Here is a 20,318-nt window from a genome sequence, read left to right on the forward strand (position 1 = left end):
TAAGTAATACTTTTGATTCCACGACCGAAGGAAATCGTCGAGAGAAAGTGCGCTATTAATTTATTAATATTACTTCGATCCCCCGCCAAAAAAGGGGGAGAACAGGGCACAAGGTGGAATGAATAAAGTGGTCGTCAAGTCCACTCCCACCTCCACCCTATACATAATATATAGTACATAATATGTATAGCTATGTGGAATTGAGAACGGTTGAGTGAGGGGGGGAAGGAAACGGGGTAAACAAGCAGGCAAGCAGCCTTAATTCGTTTCATTTGTTGTTGTTGTTATTGTTATTATGATCATTGATTGATCCTCCCTGCCTTCTCTGCTTTTTATGCAGCACTTTACTTGCTTCCTCAACAACTGACCGACTGACCGACTGAATGACCGACTGACTGACCGACTGACTGACTGACCGACTCGCAGAGAGAGGGGAGAGAGGAGGAAAGAGAGAAAAGGTGAGACAGAGAGTTGTTCCCGACTGCTCCCGTTTTGGGTGGCACGCTTTATCCATCCGCCCGCCCTTGCATTTTTCCTTTTCCCATGTTTTCCAGTTCCCGGTTCTCCAAGTTGAATACTCCCCTACCTGCAAGGCTAGCGAGAAAAAGGGTACGTTGCGGCTTACTTGCTTGCTGACAAGCTATGGATCGCACAAATCGATCGATAGCTAGGTTGATGGACTGCTCAAGTACGCCCCTGGAAGCCGAGATGATGTGCATCCATCCATCTTTTCAGTCGCTGTCGCTCAGGACCAGTGCGTCGTCCACACTAGCACCTGGAGCGCTGCTGGCGGCACGGCTGAGCTGGGGATTCGTCAGGGGTGTTTCGGCGTCGTCAAATTCGTCCTGTCGCTCCTGAAGGTACGCTGGATAACTGTATTGCCTGTCATCATCATCATCATCTTCCTCTTCTTCATCGTCCGCCTCGAGGTCGTCGTCGTTATCCTCCTCCGTATCTTCTTCCTCGGCCTCTCCATTTCCTTCCATAGGGTAGTATCCATTTTCTTTTTCTTCATCTTCATCTTCATCTTCATCCTCATCGTCCTCCTCCAACTCCTCTTCATCTTCGTCGGCTGCGTAAATGCCGTTGCGTGCATACTGGGAGGCATCGTGTCCAGAATATCCCTCTTCTTCCTCTTCATAATACAGCTCGTGCTCATGATGCCCGCCTCCGTCGGTGTCGTCATCTGCTTCTTCTACATCTTCATCCGAACGGGGTGACTGGAGCAGGTCGAATGAATTGCTGCCATGAGTTCTGGTGATATGGTTCGGCCTTGAATGCTGAACGATCCGGACTGCAGTCTGATACGGTGCGCCCCGAGGGCGTTTAGAAGCAGGCAGAGTCCCCAGATACCGGTTTGCAGCCTTCTCAGAAACCAGATCCACATCGTCGTGCGCCCGTTTTTTCCCTGGACTCGAAACGTTGGACCCTCGGGAGTAAATCTGTGCACTTTTTTTGGACATTGCAACCGGCACATACTGCGAGCTCGTTCGGAGAGGTTTCGTCGCCAATCCATGGGCGCCAGTTTCTCGAATACGCCTCTCGGTACGCGACAGACTGGATCCTGGTTTGTTCGCTCCCGGAAGGTACTCATAACCGTTGACTCGTACCAAGCCAGTTGCTGAACTGGGGCTACCGTGATCACGACTGCTCTGGCTTCTTCGGTATTCTTCGTCTTGCTCGATCTCCTTCTCTATCGAGACAGATTGCTGTTTGAACCATTCGATCTGTTCTACCATTGCTTCACGAGCTTCTCTGATCTGCTTAAGGAAATCGTCTTCGACTGGAGGGGCGGTAGATATTTGCTGCGGTATTGGTTTTGCATCCGGCGTCCGGGAGGCAGCCACAACGGGTGGCAGTGTTGGTGCGGGAGAGCTTTGATCAGAGGAGAGCGACGTTCTGAGGCGTCGGTTTGCTCTTCTTAGACTTGCTTGTCTCTCTTCTGCCTCTTTTTGTCGTCGGACCGCTAGCGTTCGCTGAGTGTCGGGGATAATCGGCGTCTCGGGATCGACACCCATAGCTTTAAGCCTGAAATAGTCGGTGCGTGTAGTATCGAGTTTCTGTGCAGATGCCGATTGACCGAGCGTAGATGTGCGCGAGAAGATGGAGACGTATTGAGGTGGCCTCGAGATAGACGCCCTGAAACTAGGGATGGGCGGTCTCTGGCTCATGGTAGAGCCTGAGGGGTCAGAAGAGACACTCATCGTTTTCGACCTCTTATGCCCAGAAATCGAGGGTGTACTGTTCGCTGCCGAATTCGCACCCGAGAAGCTTTTGCGCTTTCGTCCAGCGACGCTGCAGACTTCTACTTTGTTTTGCGTGGCGGTCGGGGGATCTCCTGCTATGACAGCCTGTTGAACCTCTCTTTGAAGACGTTTTGTCTCCATTGTTGCCCTCAGTATCTCCTCGAGTTCTTCCTTTGTTCTTTGTTTTCGTGCTTGTTCGGCTCTGATGGTCTCCGCGAATAGCTGGCGTCGAGTTTTCGCTCGTCGATTCAGCGCACCGGTCCAAGCGCGGGTCCGCCAGAGATAGCCAAATTTGCGCGCTAGGATACGTTCACGAACAGAAGCTACCCAACATAGTCAGCAATGTGTCTCTGGAAACAGAATATGTGGACCAACTAATAGCTGCATCGCGCGCTTCTAGTCGATATTGATTGAAGGCTGTCGTCACAAGATCACGCAGTGTGAAATCAATATAGCTGTTAAGCAATCCCCTCTGCTGTGTCAATGCAATCCTGGACACATTCTCTGCAAGCTTGTTCCGATCTGCGTGGGTGAAGACCGGCTTGGGAGGAGGTTGACGGGGAGAATGTGGAGGAGTGGTGCTGCGGGTAGAAGCCTCGGTGAATGATGGGCTCGGAGCGATTGTTGTTTTGTCAAGTTGTTGGCTTGGGTGCTGCTGATTCCCCAAGGTCGTAGTTGAACTTGCCGTCGTAGAGAAATTGAACTTCTCCAATGAAGGCTTCGAAACGGATTCAAGAATTGATGATGGTTGTGTCTCTAAAGAGCCAGTGACACTTGGCTTCGAAAAGAAACTTGGGATCGCTTCTGAGGACGAGACTGCGGGAGTTGTGGTTGAGGGTGAGCGCCTCTCCGACTCTGATGTCACTTGCACGGCCTCTGGTAAGGTTGTAGGTCTTTCGGCTGATCCAAGAAATAATGGGGCAGTTGTGCCTCCCAAAGTCTGCCCAAACGTTGTATACGTCGAAAATGACGCTGTGGGGGAGGTGAGTGGAAAAGGCGTGGACGATGGAACAGTTGTTGAGGCGTGCCCTTTTCAAAAACAAAGAGTTAGCAATGGCTTCACGAGTGCCAAGGTGAGACAGAAGTGAGGTTGCGTACCTTGCTTTGCTGGTGAGGCGACAGAAATTGTCGATTGTGGCACCGGTGGCTGGCCAAAGATGCGAGTTTCTGATGAGGTTGCAGGGGTCGAAGGAGAGAAAGAATTTGTGCCGAAGACAAACGCAGGCTGAGCAGGCCTTTTATCTGCAGCAGTGGTAGTAGGTGCTTCCTGAGCTTTGGCAGTGAATCCGCCCAGGCCCAAGGACTTGTTTTCTTTCTGTAGAGTAGATGATGCTGTTGACGGCGTGAATCCAGCAAAGCCGCCAGTCGATGTCTGCGGTTGTTGAGAAAGAGTTGACTTGGCAAAGTTGCCCGTCGAATCGGTCAATTTGGATGGGTCAAAAGTTCCAAAGCCACCAGTTTTCAATGGCTTTCCAAACGGAGACTCGTCTGTCGACTTGACAGAAGCAGCAGCGTTGAATGAGCTAGAAGTGCCAAATCCAGTACCCGTTGCTGGCATCGTCGAGCTCGACGAGGGGGTGGATTGAACGAACGATGGTGTAAAGGGAGCAGCTTGTGCATTGAGTGAAGGGCCCCAAGGAGAGGAAGCTGCAGAGGAGCTTGCTTTCGTCTCCGGAACGAACAAGCTCTGGTCATCTTCCCTGGTATCATCCATGGGGCGTGCGTCCTCATCTTGAGACTCAACCCAGCCCTGACGGATTGCTTCTGCGACGGTTGCACCGTTGATGACGGCGGTCAGGGTGCGATGGTACCGCTTCCTTTCCACGTACCGGTGGGAAAATATCTGGCGTCGTGGTATCGAGGACGCTATACGGACATCAGTACTCGATGAGGGAAAATGGTGGGGAGGTGGGAGGACGCACAATCAAGCGATTGAGCACTATTTGCTGTGGCATCCAGATAACCCTCGCCGCTATCGTCCATACCGAAGAAGAGATCGAAAGCGGCGCAGAAGTCCCCGGTTTCTTCGTTCGAGTCAAACCCCAGGAAGTTTGTCACTTCACCCAGCGTCCAATCTCTAGACTTTGCTTGTTGGGCCTGAGGGCCTTTCTTGCACGAGCGCCACAATGCATCGAGGGCGACGAAGCGGACTTCGGCAAAATATATCTCAGCGAGGCAAGCCATGATGTATGGCACCGCATCCGAGGCCAAGAGGTTCCAAAAGCCTCCCGTTTTCCCCTGAGCAACGGCGAAAGGCTCCCACGGCTGAAGAGGCCCTTGGTTGAGTAAGGAGTTGCCTGCCGCCCGGTACAGCTGAAGTGCCGTCCGAACTCTCTTGTCCCCGAGAAGACTCCTGGGCCATGATTGCATGCGATCTTCCAAGTCCGGTCTTTCAGGGGCTTGAATCTCAAAGATGACGAGATAAGAGCGGAACTCCCCTTCGTTAGGGAAGTCAATCCGCCCTCGATGATCATCGTAATAGTAGACCAGCGATAGGAGGGTGTTGTTTAGCTGTTCTCTCTCTTGGTAGCTGTCAAAGTTCTCTCCCTCCAGCAGATTGTCCGGGTTTGACAGTTGGTGCAATGACAAGATATGGAATCTTGCGATTCGCTCGAAACAGTCGACAGCCAGCTGAACATCCTGGACGTTGGTGACTTGTTGGATTGAGAAGTCATTGCGGATCCCTCGCGTTCGATCCCAGACAAACTTGTGGACTGTAGCCAGTCGTTCACCGCCACCAACGACTTTGTCGATAAGATAATCCAGCGTTCGTTTCAGAGTCTCGGGGGTTCGGATATCGGAAGGCAACTGCTCGTCATAGCCAGCAGCAGACCGACGAAATCGCTTGACCATGCGATCTTCTGCGGGCATGTCTTTGCCGGTTTCTTCGTTGCGCACCTACCCATAACTTCAGCATACTGCCCCACCCATCCACGAGCAAGCAAACAATTCACCTTCTCTGCCTTGTCAACCATGTTCTGGACTATACGTTCCACTCTTTCGAATTCTGGACACATCTCCGTGCAGGTTCCGACCGGGGTGATGGCTTTGTCCAAGCTGGTTTTCTTCTCCGGATCGGCCAGGAACCCATCGCGAATCGCCTTGGCCCTTTCCTCTTCCCGGCTTTGCTTGAGCTATATGAAGGTTTCGCATGTCAGAAACCTATAGACGTGCTCCTGGTCAGCGACACACGGATTGGATAGCAACGCACCGTTTGGAATTTGTTATATGCCATATTCATAAAGTCCCGGTGTGAGGTAGGTGCCGGAGACGCTGCTCGAGAGCCAGGCTTTGACGCTTGGGATTTGGGCGTGCTGAATGTCTGCGACAAGTGTGTGGATCCGCGACCACGTCCTCGAGAACCGTTCACAGAGGGTGTTGTGTTCCCAATACCACCACCGCGTCCTGACGCAGGTTAGCATTGTCTTCTCTTGTCGCAGGGTCAGTGGCTGCAGGGACTCACCTCTTCCACGCACTGAAGACCCATTGTCGTCACCTCTTTTGACAGTTCCCGCGCGTAGTCGCTGCAGTAGCCCTTCACCATTAGTATTTGAAGCACCCACGTTTGCGCCTGCGCCGCTACCTCGACCTCTCGTATTGACAGATCCACGTGTGCTACCGCGCCCTCGAGTCGATTGCGACGGAGTCCCTCGTCCACCTCTGGTCGAGGTGCCACCGCGTTGTCCGCGAGTGGACGGTGGCGCAGACATGGGCGCAAGAATGATCGATCAACATCGGAGGATTGTCATGTCAAGGCAGAAGGGGATGGAGGTTATAAAGGCGAGATGGAGAGGGCGGGTGGAAGTCGAAGACTGTGACTTTAAATCCACTTGAAATTGGTCGAGGTGAATATCGAACCGCAGAAGGAGACGCACAAGACGCAGGTGATTGGGACGGTGAGGCAGCGCGCGCTGCTTTGGTCGTCGCCGTCGTCGTGGTTGTGCTGTCGTTGTCTGTCGTGTGGGAGTGGAAAAGCAAATGTAACAAAAGCTGCTAGAGCACGGAGAATGTGATGACAGCGCGCCCACCGTGACGGTTGAAATCTCAGACGCCCGCCCAGGCGACCGTTGGGCAAGTCACGCCTATTGGCTGCCCGGCGCGGGCACCTCGTTAGCATCACTAGCACCAACCTCCCCCAATAATACCAAATAATACATGCCTCGATGCCTAGCGAAGGTCCCCAGGCTCTCTACCCGCCGTCGAGCAAGTTGCGCGCTGTCCAGGCCGCCACACTCAATATCAACAACAGCCCACATTCCACACCTGTGGAATCATCAACTGGATCTTCCGGTATGCCATGGACTCATTCGTTGATGCGGTTGGCTCTTGTCTTTTGTTCCACAGCCCCTAAAACTTTGCTGATCAATGAATGAGCCCCAGTCCATACTCGATTGTTCGGTTATATGCATTCATTTGACATGGTTAGATGCCCAATATCTTAACTCGTATCTCATCTACATTGACCCGAGAAAGGTCCCCAGCAAATGCTCGCATTCGTTATGAGAACGCCACGCAATCCGTTCGATGGGCTCAACCAAAATCAAAAGCAAAGTAGGTCAAAACCGCAAAGCAGTCGCAACTGAGATAGTCCGAAAACCAAAGCCCAAACACTGCCCAATCAAGAATCGCTTGTGACAGGCGCCTTGCCAATCCTGCTGTGACGGATGCGAACGGTCACTGTCTTCCACCTGGCACGACGGAGGCGACGCCCTGACGACCCGACTCATTACCTCGTCCCAAACTTTTGTAACTTGCTCCAAACTCATACTTGCTGAGCTTCTTCCCTCTTTGTCAAAAAATGCAGAAAGCGGAGCCGATACGTGCAACCGAGCAAAGAATGCAAACCGAAACGAAGCAAGTCATCAGCCGATGAAACGCGAAAGGTTCAAAAGGAAATTCGTGCGACACTGTGTCGAGAACCGCGTCCAAGACAATTCCGACAAAGCAGACCATGATAGAGTTCGTTGAATAATGAGGAGGAGAGAATTTTGCTTGTAACAACTCCGTCGCCTTCAAGAGAGGACCAGTCGACCAGAAGACGTGGCCGCCTGGTGTCGACAGGCCTCACCAGTGATCCATTTTGTAACGATCAGCCATCATCTCCATGCTGATGTCTGGGCTTTGTATCATTGCGGCTTGCTGCGTGTCTGCAACCCGATGCGGCAGAGATCGTCGCGTGTTGTCCCCAAAGTCGTGATAAAGCATGGGACTCACCACGGAGGAGCCAAGTCCATGTTGGATACCATTGGCCATTTCGAGCGTCTCTTGAGTGAAGTAGTGTCTCAAGCCAACCGGTTGCGGCGCCATATTAGTGGGCATAACAAACATCTCAGGTGGCGGATCAGGTACCATGTCTGGCAACATCCCTGACCAGGTTGGAGCGTGCAGATTTGTGTTGAGATGACCGCTGTGCGCAGCAGCATGCATCATGGCGTTGGTTCCGGCATGGTTATCAAGATGGCGTCCGAACATGTTGGTGGGTGCCTGGTGCATTCCAGCCAGTGGAAGCATGACGCCCTCGCTATGCGTCAAGGCGTTCTCCATCCCCATTTTCACCCCGGAAGAAAAGTCCTGTCCCGTCCGTGGCGCAATCACCGATACTACTCGAGGACCGTGGAAGCTCGGTCGAGGCCGACGAGCTGCGTATCGACGACTGCTGGCTTCCTTGGACCCGGAGCTCCTGGATTTGTTGACCAAGAGGCGCGCGTCCAGAGCCGCCTGATCAGCCGGAGAGGTTTGTGTGGAAGAGCCTGGCGTTGCTTCATGCTCCTCACCTGCATCTACGGAGCCGTCACTGGAGGCACCAGGCGCAGAGCCAGCCCGTCTAAGCCCGTCATCATCAGAGTCGATTGCGGACAGTTTCGAACTTGTGGCGTCGCCGTAATCACAAACGAAGACCAGCGTATCACCATCTGCCAGTGTCAGAGCTGCAGCCACACTTCAGCGTGTCTTCGGGGCGCTCACCTATCTCGTTGGCCTCGTACTGCTCTTGTTTCTCTCTTGCGTTTACAATCTGTTGGATGATATCCCAACGGTCTTCTCGCAGTTCACTTCTCTTCGTCTGTAAAGATTCCAGCAAGTCTCGAGCCCTGACAAACTGCTGGTTCACTCCTTCGGACAGAGGGTTCGTAATGACGGGCTGGGGAGTTTTCGTGATCAAATGGACAAGCAGGCGGGTTCTGTCTGTAGACTGTCAGCGCCAAGGGTTTCCTGCGCCTCTACACGAAGCTTACCATCACGACCAATATGATCGGGTTCTCGATGAATGACCTCTAGAAGAAAGCATTAGATATTAGATCCGGAATAATGCAGACACATAACACAAGGTACGTCGTATCCCAGAAGTGGGCGACTTACCAGCTGGCCAGTAAGGAGGCCTTGTCCGATCCGGGTCGGGAGGCTCGCCACGGGGCATTTGGCCATTGTATGGATGCGTCGATTGCTGGGACTCTCAGTTATTCTTCGCTCAACACATGCCCGGGAGTCGCCGGCGAACCTTCTTGGGGTGGATTTCTTTGATCCAGACCTTGGCCACTAGCCGACAAGCCACCTGCTGGAGTATCAAGAAGGCCTGTCTATACCACTGGGCTAGTTTCTCGTGGTCGTCCACCCGGATCTGAGATGCAGGGGCTTCCCAGAGCCTCGCTCCGCCGCCACCCTGCTGGGTTCTTGATCTTGATGGATTTCTTGTGGAAGTGGGTTTCGATCTGTGCCGCTTCAGAGGACGCTGCGCTGGCCAAGTAATTGCACCACCTGGCGTTCCTCCATCTGGAATGGATTCTAGCCTCGACGGTTTGGCTGTTTGATGATTGGCGCCGCAGCAATGGCCTGCGCCAGTCAGAATTGCATTCGCCCATGATGGAACCACATACCGGGAGCGCTGGGGCTGCGCATGGACAGGTATTGAGCAAAGGTGCCATGAGCCTCGCCAATGATAGCCCATCTGTCCTTTTTGATATTAGGGGAAACCACGACCTCGGGAACACCATGGGGCCCCGGAACCAGGCCGATAAAATCTTCACAGTCTTCGACAAGCTTTTTGATTTCATTCTGCAAGACACATCAGCTCCATTTGTCCTCTCCGCTGGTGCTGGATCCATGGCTCACTATCAGGTACTGTTGCTTGGCTTCTTTTGTCAGGCCGGATACTGCAGCGCCGGCTGTTTTCGGGTCGTCTTGAGGCACGGTTGAAAGCTTTTCGGTAGGAGACTGAGGGGAGGACTTGAAGTTCACTTCAGACGTCATTTTCAATGCAAAGGCTCAATCCACATTGTAGGATGCTTGGGCTGTGGAAAGTGGAGAAGGAGTGCTCGAGATCCGAGGAGCAGTCTAAGCAAAGTTGACTCTAGATGGAAGCGCATGATTGTTAGCGACTGTGATTCGAGCCAAAAGCCAGAACCTCATGTGCCAAAGGCAAGGCGAGGCCCGACGACCAGTGCCCCCGGAGCGTGAATGCATGATTTTGGGGCGGTGTGGTCGTAGAGGGGGAGGGTGATGGCCTGGAGCAACAGAGGTGCAAGTGGTGGAGAGCTAGTTAGCCCGTCTCTAACGGTTCGCACATGCTTGAACAGCCCAGGAGAGCGGCTAGGCCGGGGTGGGCAAAGCGTTCGCGGTGCGCCGGGGTAAGGCTAAGTTAGAGCCAAACCCGGTCGCCCTGCATGCCTGGGGGATCTCCAAGCTAACTGCTGGGGGCTTCCCCACCGCCAGCCGCTCATTGCGACGGATCATCAATTCCTCATCATCCGGCGGCGTCAAAGAGGACGACATGCGCATCTTCGCAGATACCTCGGGCGAACGACAAATCCTGGGGGAGATATGGAACTATCACGAACCTTTTCTTTCGCCTGGGAGGCAGTCACGGTCCCGGGCTCTGGCGCAAGATCAGTTGGTACGGTGGCTCTTGAGCAGCAATCCAAGGCTGTGAGGTCGATATGTTTTTTTAGTTCGTATGAGGGTCGAATATATCTGTCGCCCCGCTGTGTGCACCACAAAAAGCAATTGCAACAAAACCACCACAAAAAGCGACGAAAACAGAGACGAGGCCGGCCAGCGAGATGGTAGGGGACGAGCTCCCAGCTCTAAACAGCCATCCAGGAGCTGCAATTGCCGAGGGCAATATTCGAGTTGGACAGTATGTGCTTCGGAGGAGGATGGGTGGAAGAAGGAGCTTCAGGAAACAGAGAATTCGTGCTGTTTCTCAAGGAGTCAAGTCGCGAGGACAGGGGGCGTGGACGAAGAGACTCCCAGGTGACAGAGGGGCGACGGTCCAGCGATTTGCGTTGACCAGTTTGTTCAGGACTGTTTGCTTGCCTTTGCTTTCTCGACTGTCTAGTTTTGAGGCGTGGATAACGGCAGAGTTGGAGCGGAAAGACGGCGTGGCTAGCTGGGTACAAATGAAAGAGTCTAGGGAAGGGACGAGAAAACCGAGCTCCCCGGAGTGGTCCAGACGAAGATGTATATGCGATTGCCAATCGGACGACGCCATGCAGGCAGCCAATAGGTAAGGACGAGATCAGAAGGGGTTGAGACGGGATTGGGGCATAGGTTCGTGGAGCAGAGACTGAGTAAAGGGGAGGGGGAGGGTGGCAGCGCTGTTGGTGGTGTGTATGGTAGAGGGGAGATACCAAGTCGCGAGAGTGGCGGCAGCTGTCAGAACAAAATTTGCAACCAGAACTCCATCTCTTTCCAAGGGCTTGTGTTCCGGAGTAAGGTGAGAAGGTGGAGGGAAGAGGGAGCAGTCGACTTTTGTCGGGCTTTGTCCCTCGTCGCACCGGTCCGTCACGTTCTGGGGTCACGATTGGGTTTGGGCCTGTCTCCCTCTTAGGATCGAGGTGCCTCTTTCGGATGGACACGAGTGATAAGGCTTTCACGTTGACTTCTCTCCGGCCACGGGGTCTCTACTCAGGATAGACGCAAAGCTCAGCTAAAAATCTCTGCTGTCTGAGGGCTCCCAAAACCAAACGGCTACGGAGGGACTACACGGGGCACCCAAGGGGGGGCCCGTGCACCAAGTAGCGGGCCTGTTGGGGGACGGTTCAGGCGAGTCAGACAAGCGACGGCAGCATGGTTCCGACTTGTGCCAGGCAGAAACGGGCATGGACAGGGAGTCTGAGTAACGGGGAGAGGGAGCTTGCAGCAGGTGGCTGTGGGCCTAGTGACCAGAGAAACGAAAGGCATCGACTTCCGGCAGTTGGTCAGCTAGCTCCCCACCTGCCCTGACGGCCTTATCGCCTCCGTCACTTACGGAGTACCTCGTAATACTAGCTGGCTGCACCTCTCGCACCATGCATCACCACCATGCTACGGCAGCGACCATCAGCAGCAGCCTCTTTATTTCTAGCTCTGGTGAATTTCTACGCTCCCCCTCCTTCGCTACCCTGTCCATCCGTGCTACTTGTCGGCCAAACCACCACGCTAAGCGATTCCTTCTGTCACACCCTGGGCTCCGAGGAGCCCTCTCAAAGTCAAACCAGTCGATCAATCAATCGTCCAATCCGTCCCGTTGCGGCTACAGCAGGCGTGAACGTGCCTGTAAGTCTTTTCCCGGCACGGTGGACATTATTCAGCCCGATCGCTTCTAGCTGGCTGACCTTGTTCGCCAGAGATCCTCTCCTCGAGTCGCTCTCTCCCTCCCCCTCCCTTCCCGCACAAGCAAACTGCAGAAACACGATGCTGTCACATCTTGCTCCTTCCTAGGCCTGGAGGATCTGACCAGCCGCCCTTGGCCACCGGCGAGACGGGAGCTGCCGAGAGAGTTTAGAGACAAGAGGCCAGAGGCGCCTGGCGGCTGGTTTATCCGAAAGAGACTGCCCTGGCTTCTGTTTGAATCTTGTCATGCTCGCCCGCCCGCTTCTGTCAACGATCTTCCGACCAAGGCTGCCCACCATCTCACCATCTGTGCAATTTTGCGGCAAGAGGGCTAGCCGCTTTCGTCAAGACATTCCGCCTGTGTCCTGGTGCTGCGGATTGGTTTCCCGCAGGGCCTCCCTTGAGTACTCAACGGCTACAGCCAAGTGTTCTGGTTATACGGATAATGCCCTCGCATCCTGTGTTTGTCTTCTTTCGACCGGGCCAAGATCTACGGCTGAGAGCCATCCGGGTGTGGGGAAAAGGACCGAAATGCAGAATCCTCTTTGCACGCCGAAGCATGCGTAGGCGAAACTTTGTTTCCGGCTACGAACTGGACTCTGGATTATGGTGGCACCGCCTGACATCGCGCTTCGTCTGCGCCCCCTAGTAGATTGTGCATCGACCGGTGGGTGCACCCCAAGAGGTTGAGGCCGTGGAAGTGAGTCAAAGCAAACATGGAGAGCATGGGATAGATGCCCGTTTGACGGAAGCCCTTTGCAACCAATAACGAATACCTGCAAAGCCGCAAAGCTACCACTGTACGTGAATCTGCAACGGAATGCCCACAGGCTCTTTTCCCGAACAAGGGTCTTTTTTACTGCAACCGCTCTGGCGCTTGCTTGCTTGGAGACTTCGATCACTCCTCCTTCCTCTTCCTCTCTACACACACTCTCTCTCTGTGTGTCCAATCTCGATGCCCCCCACCGAGGCAAACTCGCCTCCACGCCTCGATTTGTTATTCATCGGTTGGTGGAACCGTACAACTACGATCTGGACACAAAACTCTATTAATAGGTAACAGGTACCCTGAGCCCAGAGAAAGAATGATCTGGCCCGAGGTACCTGTACCAGAAGGACGGAAGGCACTGTATCTGAGAGAGTCTCGCTGCACTCAGCACGGATCCGTGCATTTTGTCCGACTCGTTTCATTCTAGCTTTTCGCCTTGTGCTACCGTTGGCGTCCACTGCACGACCGCGGGAAATGGTGGCAGTGAGGACGGGTTTGCCCTGACGGAACAAACTCTCAAGCAACTATAACCGCGGCTCATGACCAAAACCAGGTTGTCCTTTTCGTCAAAGGGTTACACAACATTGTCGTATGCCGGCTGGTGAGGCTGGCCTCCCAAGTGCTCACTAGTTGAATCCTGAGCGCCTGCTCGGGCTCCAATTGGTGGGCCAGAAGCTGTGCAATCCTTCGATCTTTGTCTCCCCCCCTGAGGGCATCCGCTCATCGCACCCAAATTGGACTGGTGTGCATGTTGCTCCCCCATCAAAAGTTGCCCTCCAGTCGAGCACTGTGTAGCCCCGGAAGTGGATCGGCAGACTTTCACTCCATAGTTGCGGCGTTGCTCTGTCGGCTGAGATCGCGCGTCATCGCTGGGGAAGGGATGCTGGACTCCCAGTTCCTCGGGGCCGGAACCCAGAGTATTCGTTCCCCGTCTGACGATGACTTAGAGCACATCGCTGTGAGGCCCTCAGGCCTACTCGGATGCTAATGTTGGATGGCACTCGCTGTACCATTGCCGAACCCATCGAGCAATCCGGCTTCACGCACAAGCTCATAAAACAAGCCCCGCTTTTTGATCAACTCTTCTGGGGTGTCAAACTCCGCTACCCGCCCTTGTTGCAGCACCACAATACGATCCGAGTCCAGGATGGTATTGATGCGATGCGCAATGGTGATGATCGTGCGATTCTGGAAGATACTGCTTCGAAGCGTGGTCTGGAGCATCCTGTCGGTCTCCACATCTACCGCTGCGGTAGCCTCATCCAGGACCAAGATATTGCTGGGTGTGAGCAGCGCACGCGCCAGAGACACCAATTGGCGTTGGCCTTGGCTCAGATTGGAACCTGCGACCCAATATATCCACGGTCAGAACACGTGAAAAGGGGAAATACATATTTGCTGCGGGTCCTCGTTGATGAAGACAGAGGCGGACTCACCAGCTTCATGAATGGCCGCATTCAATTGGCCCGGCATGCTCGAGACATGCTCCTTTAGACGAGCGTGTTCAAGCACACTCCACAGTTCAGTGTCATCATGGACATGGCGCGGGTCCAAATTGTCACGAACCGTGCCTTCGAATAGAGCGGCATCTTGAGGAATGATAGCCAGCCGCCGCCGCAGATCTAGCAGACCAATCGACGAAGTATTCAGCCCGTCGATGCTACAGGAGGATGAGTTAGCCCAGCACCACTCGTCTCATCCAGAGAGAACCAGTAAGGGGTGAGTCGCGGCTCTGGTTCTAATGTTGTTCACGCACCTGATAGAGCCAGATATTGGCTCGATGATTCGGAAGAGCGCCAGCGTCAACGAGCTCTTGCCTGCTCCCGTGCGCCCAACCACCCCAATCTTTTCATGAGCCTTGATGTTTAGGTTGATGTCCTTCAAGACGGGATCCAGACCTTCGCGATACCGTGTGGAATAATTTTTGAAGGTGATCTGCCCGTGTGCGGGCCATCCAATGCTCGGTCTGCTCTTGAAAATGACATCAGGAGCTTCACTGGGCAAGTTTGCATACTCCAAAACCCGTTCTACCGACACGATATTGGTCTCCACCTCGACCGTCTGACGGACGATCCAGTTCAGGGACTGTGTGATCTGCAAGGCATATGACATCTGAAATCCGGGAACACGGTCAGTCATCTCAGCTGTGTACCGTCCGCCCATGATGTGCATGGGGAGCAGCATTGATTTCGGTCCAAGGAGGAAAACTTACCGCGAGGCCCACCATGCCGGCGGACAGGCCACTTCCAGTGGTCACCGATATGATGGCAAAGACCGCAGCCGAAAGGATAATGACAGACCCAATGAATTCCAGGCGGACGGCCAGCCAGCGATTGGCGCTAACCGAGGGAAAGTATGCACGCAAGTTGGCGTCCATGCGCCACTCGTTCTCCAGGGTGAATCGCCTCTGCTGTCGATATGCACGAATGGTGGAGACACCACCCAGCGACTCCTGAAAGTGTGCATAGATCGGACTGCGACTGACGCTGTCAAGTCGTTTCAGCTCCCTCGAGGTGCGGAGATAGTATTTCTGGTACATGATGTAGACGAAGCCCAGAGGTACCACCAGGACTAGGAAGATCGGCGTCGAAGCAGCGATGACACCGAGGGTGAACAGTGCGCGACCGGTGTTGACAAAGAGCTGATATGGAAGTAAGATACTTTGCTAGATTAAGGATGTGATTCTGTAACTACTCACCATGTTGAACGTACGTGCGATGACTTCATCGACGCGATAAATGTCACTAAAACAGCAGGTTAGCAAGGGATGTACCTACCAGTTGTGCTAGCCAGGGTACAGAGAGGGGGCGGTACGGCAACGTACCTTGAGAAACGGTTCAGAATGCGTCCCACTGGGGTGGTGTCGAAGAAGCTCATCGGCGAGCGGAATATTGCGTATGCCATGCGATCATGTAACTTTCTCGAAGCCTATGAAGAGAGCGTTAGAGCCGAGATGAGAGACAGCGCAGTCGTGTCTCGCATGACTGTACCACGATCTCCTGACGTGATTGTCGTGATCCACGATTGTAGACATGGGAGGTGACGAAGGAGGCCTACGTCGCGGACACGAAATGGGAAAACCATACCTCTATTGAGCAGAAAATCCAGAGAAGCAAGGTCTAGAGTTCCCACAGGTTCATGTCAGTTCAGGTAACTTCTGTGAAACGAAATCGCGCGGATAAGGACTGGGGACATGGATCATGCAAAATATAGATCCAAGACAGGGGAACTGAGAGATGACAGGTACGTACCTGGATGACAACCAGTCCAGCACCACCGATACCGAACGCAAAGTAAATGCCAATGTATTTTCCGACCTGGGGGTTCGATCCGTACGACTCATTGATCTCCGACCACCTCTTCAGCCAGAAGCTTCCTCCGACCTGTGCCGTCTGAGCGGCCAGAAGGGCAAGGGCATAGATCCCCACGGCGACGAGATTGCTTTCCTTTGCGTAGCTCGTGTAGACCGACCATTTTACTTTGCCTTGTTCGGCATTTTCTTTGGTCTGTTTGCTTTTCAGTTGTGCACCCCCGTGTTCTTCGTCTGTGAGACGGCCCATAGGTCCGTGGAAACTGGTGGTGGAGGCGCGACGGAGAGTATTGAAGCTGGACTTGCGGGCTTTTGAGGGACCACTGGGCCCTGCGTGGATAGGCACCAGTCCCCCGACTTCTTGTTGTGATTCTTCAACCTCCTCGTCATCAAGTTCGTCCAGCGTGCTGCTGCCGTTTGCTCCGACAACGGTTGTCGAGTCATCAGACTCCATTCCTTCAATGCTTGGGCTGCGTTCTCCCTCGGATTCCTCCTCTGCGGTAGTGGATTTGATCAATGTGGCGACTTCGCCACGCATGGCCATGAGTTGCTGGTATGTCCCTTTTTCAAGAATCGTGCCATCCCGGAGGAGGTACATATAATCTGCCTCCTTAAGGACAGTGATTGCATTAGTGGCCAGAATTCTCGCTTTACCATTGAGGAGTCCATTGGGACCAAGGACATTATTGATTAAATGGCGTCCAACATGTTGGTCAACAGCGGAGAGAACGTCGTCCATAAGATAGACGTCGGCCCTGGCATAAACTGCCCGTGCTAAGGAGAGTCGAGCTTTTTGGCCTCCGGACAGGGATATGCCACGTTCCCCTACTTCTGTCTGATCTCCATCCGGAAGTTGTCTGAAGTCATCAACAAGAGCACAAGCGTTGACCGTTTGCTCATAGAAGTGAGGATCCCACCGATGTCCAAAAACAATGTTTTCTTTGACGCTCGCATTCATGATCCAAGCCGACTGTGCCGCATAAGCAATCCGGCCACGCACAACCGTCTCGCCGCTGATTTTGTAAAGATCACCGAGCATAGCTTGCAGTAATGAAGACTTCCCAGCTCCCACTCGGCCCACGATACAGGTCAATTCTCCCTTGTTGGCATTAAAGTTGATGTTCTGGAGAACATTCTTGCCTGTATTCTTATCCCAGGTGAAGGTTGCATCCTTGATAGAGACAGACGCCTCGCCCGCTTGTTTGGGGGGCTCGTCGATAAATCTCACTGCGTCATCCTGAAGCTCGTCCGTGGTAAAGAATGCAGTCAATCTACCCACGGCCACCGACGCTTCGATGATGCTCGTGATGACCATAGGAAGCACTGTGAGGGGGAAGGTCAACAGATTGAACAGAGTCAGAGCGGGAAACACCAAGTCCGTTGTCAAGGGTCTGTTATTGACGAGGACAAACACCGCGAAAGTCGAACATGAGACAAAAAAGGGCGTCGAGGACCAGGTGAAGGTTGCAAACGATTGCGCCGCGCCTATTTTGCGCAAGTTGTTCAACTCAAGATCGTTGCGCACATGGCTTAATTTGTCCATGAATGCAGAACCCCAGGCGTAGAGCTTGATGCTTTTCATGTTATTGAGGATCTCCGTCATTAGCCGGGACCGGCGGTCCTTGTACTTCATCTGCGATAGTTGCAGCTTCTTCATGAATCTCGCAATAAAACCATTGATAGGGATCATGACGACCATGGCTGCAACCCCCGCTAAGCACGAAACTCCCACTAATTGGTAGAGCGAGATCATGCAGAGGGTGATTTGGAACGGCGCCGACCACAGCTGTTGGCCCCATTGAGCGAGATCAGCGAGTCTTTGTTGATCCACGCTCATGTATGTAACAATATCGCCAGTAGATTTGGTTGCTCTCGACTCATTTGACAGCCGCAGTGACTTTGAATATATCATTGCAGTCAACGAGGACTTAATTCGCATACCAGTCTCGAAAGCGCGCTGGAAGTACTGGTGCAGGGCGGCTGTCTGGCAGATTGAAGTTGCGAACATTGCCAGACCGATGGCCACGCCTCGGACAGCTGGCTGGCGTTCGCGACCTGGTCGATAGGAATCAACAAAGGTAATCAGCAGCCGAAGCAGTTGCGGCTGGACAAATGCCAAACAGTCGCTGACCGTTTTGATCATCGCTCCACGGAGATATGGTCCTCCAAACGCTCTGGCTAGAGCGATCCAGAGGTTTGGTTTCTTCTTCTCCAGTTCGATTTCCCAAGCTTTCTGCAACTTGTCTCCCGTGACCCGGGTAGTGTCTCGATTCCGGAGATTCCATAAATCATCTTGGGTAAGAAAATTTTTGTATCCAAACTTCATCAGAGGTGTCATCCAACCAAAGGTGAGGACCGAGAAGATGTCGGCATATTCATACGGGCACTCGTCATCTGCTCCCAGCGCATCGTAAACGCTTTGCTTCTTTGGAACCAGGTATTCAAGAACGAACTCCACCACTGCTAAACCAAGACTGACGTTGAACGAGATGAAGTAGGGGAGGCGATTCTTGTATGACTCTCTTGCCACCAGCGACCGCAGCTTCAAAGCGTATGATAGAATAAAGAAGACCCAGAAAAACAAAACAACGCCGTTCGGGTTTCGTGACCGCCAATGCTCATGGTATTGTACTGCGAAGATGAAAAGGAGTGATATAATCGTGGCGATCGAGGTGTAGAATCGGATATCTCGAAACCATATGCCGGGTAATTGTTCGATCTGTAGAGAGGCTTGAAGCGCAGTCGTAAGGATTATGGCAACAACAACGGTTCTAGAATCAGGTCAACCACCGATCCTGGCAAAGGAATCTTCAGCGTGCCTCACAGTTTGGTATAGAAATGCCAATTTTTAGGAACATCCTGGGCGATACGTTTTGTGAACAAATACCACAGCGCCCCAGCACCAAAGAGTATACCCCAAAGGGCGACACCCACAATCCAAATATCAAGGAAGCATGGCGTAAGATCCCATCGGAGGGAGCTCACAGGGCCCCAGCCCTCGGCATCACCACAAAATGGTTGGGTTGAGGATGGTTCGAAACGGTGAACAGGGCCAGAGCCGAGCAGAGAGAGTCCCGACGCAGTCAGAACAGACTGCAACCCTTCTGGATCCCTCATCTACTGCAATTGACCCAGCATGTAAAGACAGGATGAATGCTGTTCGACGCCGCAAGGGAAAGGACCGTGGAAAGGCGTCTTCAAAAGAACTGTTTGCCGAGATTTTTGGACAATCCTACAGTGATGCGCAGACGCAGGTAATCCCAAGCTTCGGTAGGGTGTGCCGATGATGCATAGATGATCCCCGGTACTATCGGGGTTAAAGCGCTCGACTTTACCTAAAAATTTACTCGTACTCGTACTCCGTAACGTGCTGGTACTACTGTACTCCAAGAGCTACCCCTCACCAGCCCAAATGCCAATACCTCTCTGGCCATAGGCGGAAGCAGACAAATTACCCGGGGTTTGCAGTTAAACTCGTTCTCGGTGCCAGGAGCCCACCAGACACCCACCAGGCACCAGCCCGCTGCCTTCCAGTGGCGTCCCCAGCAGGCACAAATAGGCTCACCGCCGGATGCTAACCAAGATTTCGAGGCACCGGCAACCACAATGTGCGGTAGCCACGTAGCTAAGTGCGCCTCCCACGTGACGCTCTCTTTTGTGGTCTACGGGCCCCAACGTCTCTGCTCACTTCAGACCTAGCCATCACCTCCCTCCCCCCTCTCCAAGCTCTGGCTAGCTTAGTCTCAGCGGAATATTCCCTGATCGCGGATGTTCAATGCACTCCGCCAGTGCCGTCCATACCTACCCAGGAATGTCAGCCGTTGTGCCGCAGCTCCGAGGCCGGATTCAGCCTCATCCTACCGTACGCAACGTGTCCCTCAAAGAAAGAATTGGTCACCACGGTTTCGTCGAGCCACCGGCCCCCAAACCCTCAGCTGTCCACGGTATCAGTGCGAATTCCCGGCCCCGTCCGTTCTCTTTAGGCCCAGAACTCCCCTGCTGCAACGCTGGCATGACTCCGAATTTCAAGTCCGTGCGCAGGCAGGAGGTCTGTGCAGCTATGAATGTGGGCGTCGGGGCTAGCGAGCTAGCTCCATACACGAGTCCCATTGTTTGTGAGCGCTCTGGCCTCGTTATTGTCGGGCTTTGTTCTTCAGGACTGCTGCATTCAACTGAGCATGCGACCCTCCCGGATCTTCCCCATGACTCTCGCCATCGTCGTGGTCGCCTATTGGCGCCCGGAAGACCCTCACAGGCATTCTGGGTCGCCCACAAACTTGTCTTATCACGGTTGGCCGAGTCTCGACCCTACGAACCTACTCGCTTAGAACCACTCTCCACAACTAGGCCTTGACCGGTATCGATAACTTTCTTACCGCCAATTCGTGTGACTAACCAAGCCTCA

General features: G+C 53.5%; 3 protein-coding genes across 3 annotated transcripts; all 3 read right to left on the bottom strand.

Annotated features, from left to right (window-relative positions):
* Positions 1-731: 731 nt before the first annotated feature.
* AYL99_03398 (hypothetical protein) lies at positions 732-5,956 on the bottom strand (the record flags this gene model as incomplete). Its single annotated transcript, XM_018834914.1, has 7 exons — positions 732-2,569; positions 2,622-3,275; positions 3,345-4,112; positions 4,169-5,144; positions 5,201-5,380; positions 5,458-5,651; positions 5,710-5,956. 7 exons carry the CDS (start codon positions 5,954-5,956, stop codon positions 732-734), a joined length of 4,857 nt encoding a protein of 1,618 aa, XP_018694564.1.
* Positions 5,957-7,310: 1,354 nt separating this feature from the next.
* Positions 7,311-9,491, bottom strand: AYL99_03399 (hypothetical protein; the record flags this gene model as incomplete). Its single annotated transcript, XM_018834915.1, has 7 exons — positions 7,311-8,158; positions 8,211-8,429; positions 8,480-8,518; positions 8,604-8,688; positions 8,743-9,074; positions 9,119-9,296; positions 9,354-9,491. 7 exons carry the CDS (start codon positions 9,489-9,491, stop codon positions 7,311-7,313), a joined length of 1,839 nt encoding a protein of 612 aa, XP_018694565.1.
* Positions 9,492-13,587: 4,096 nt separating this feature from the next.
* Positions 13,588-19,030, bottom strand: AYL99_03400 (hypothetical protein; the record flags this gene model as incomplete). The annotated part of the gene is made up of 8 exons (XM_018834916.1): positions 13,588-13,946; positions 14,040-14,263; positions 14,360-14,715; positions 14,816-15,244; positions 15,302-15,347; positions 15,428-15,531; positions 15,855-18,684; positions 18,738-19,030. 8 exons carry the CDS (start codon positions 19,028-19,030, stop codon positions 13,588-13,590), a joined length of 4,641 nt encoding a protein of 1,546 aa, XP_018694566.1.
* Positions 19,031-20,318: the final 1,288 nt, after the last annotated feature.

Source organism: Fonsecaea erecta, assembly GCF_001651985.1.
Source record: "Fonsecaea erecta strain CBS 125763 chromosome Unknown Scaff3, whole genome shotgun sequence".
Taxonomy (NCBI): domain Eukaryota; kingdom Fungi; phylum Ascomycota; class Eurotiomycetes; order Chaetothyriales; family Herpotrichiellaceae; genus Fonsecaea; species Fonsecaea erecta.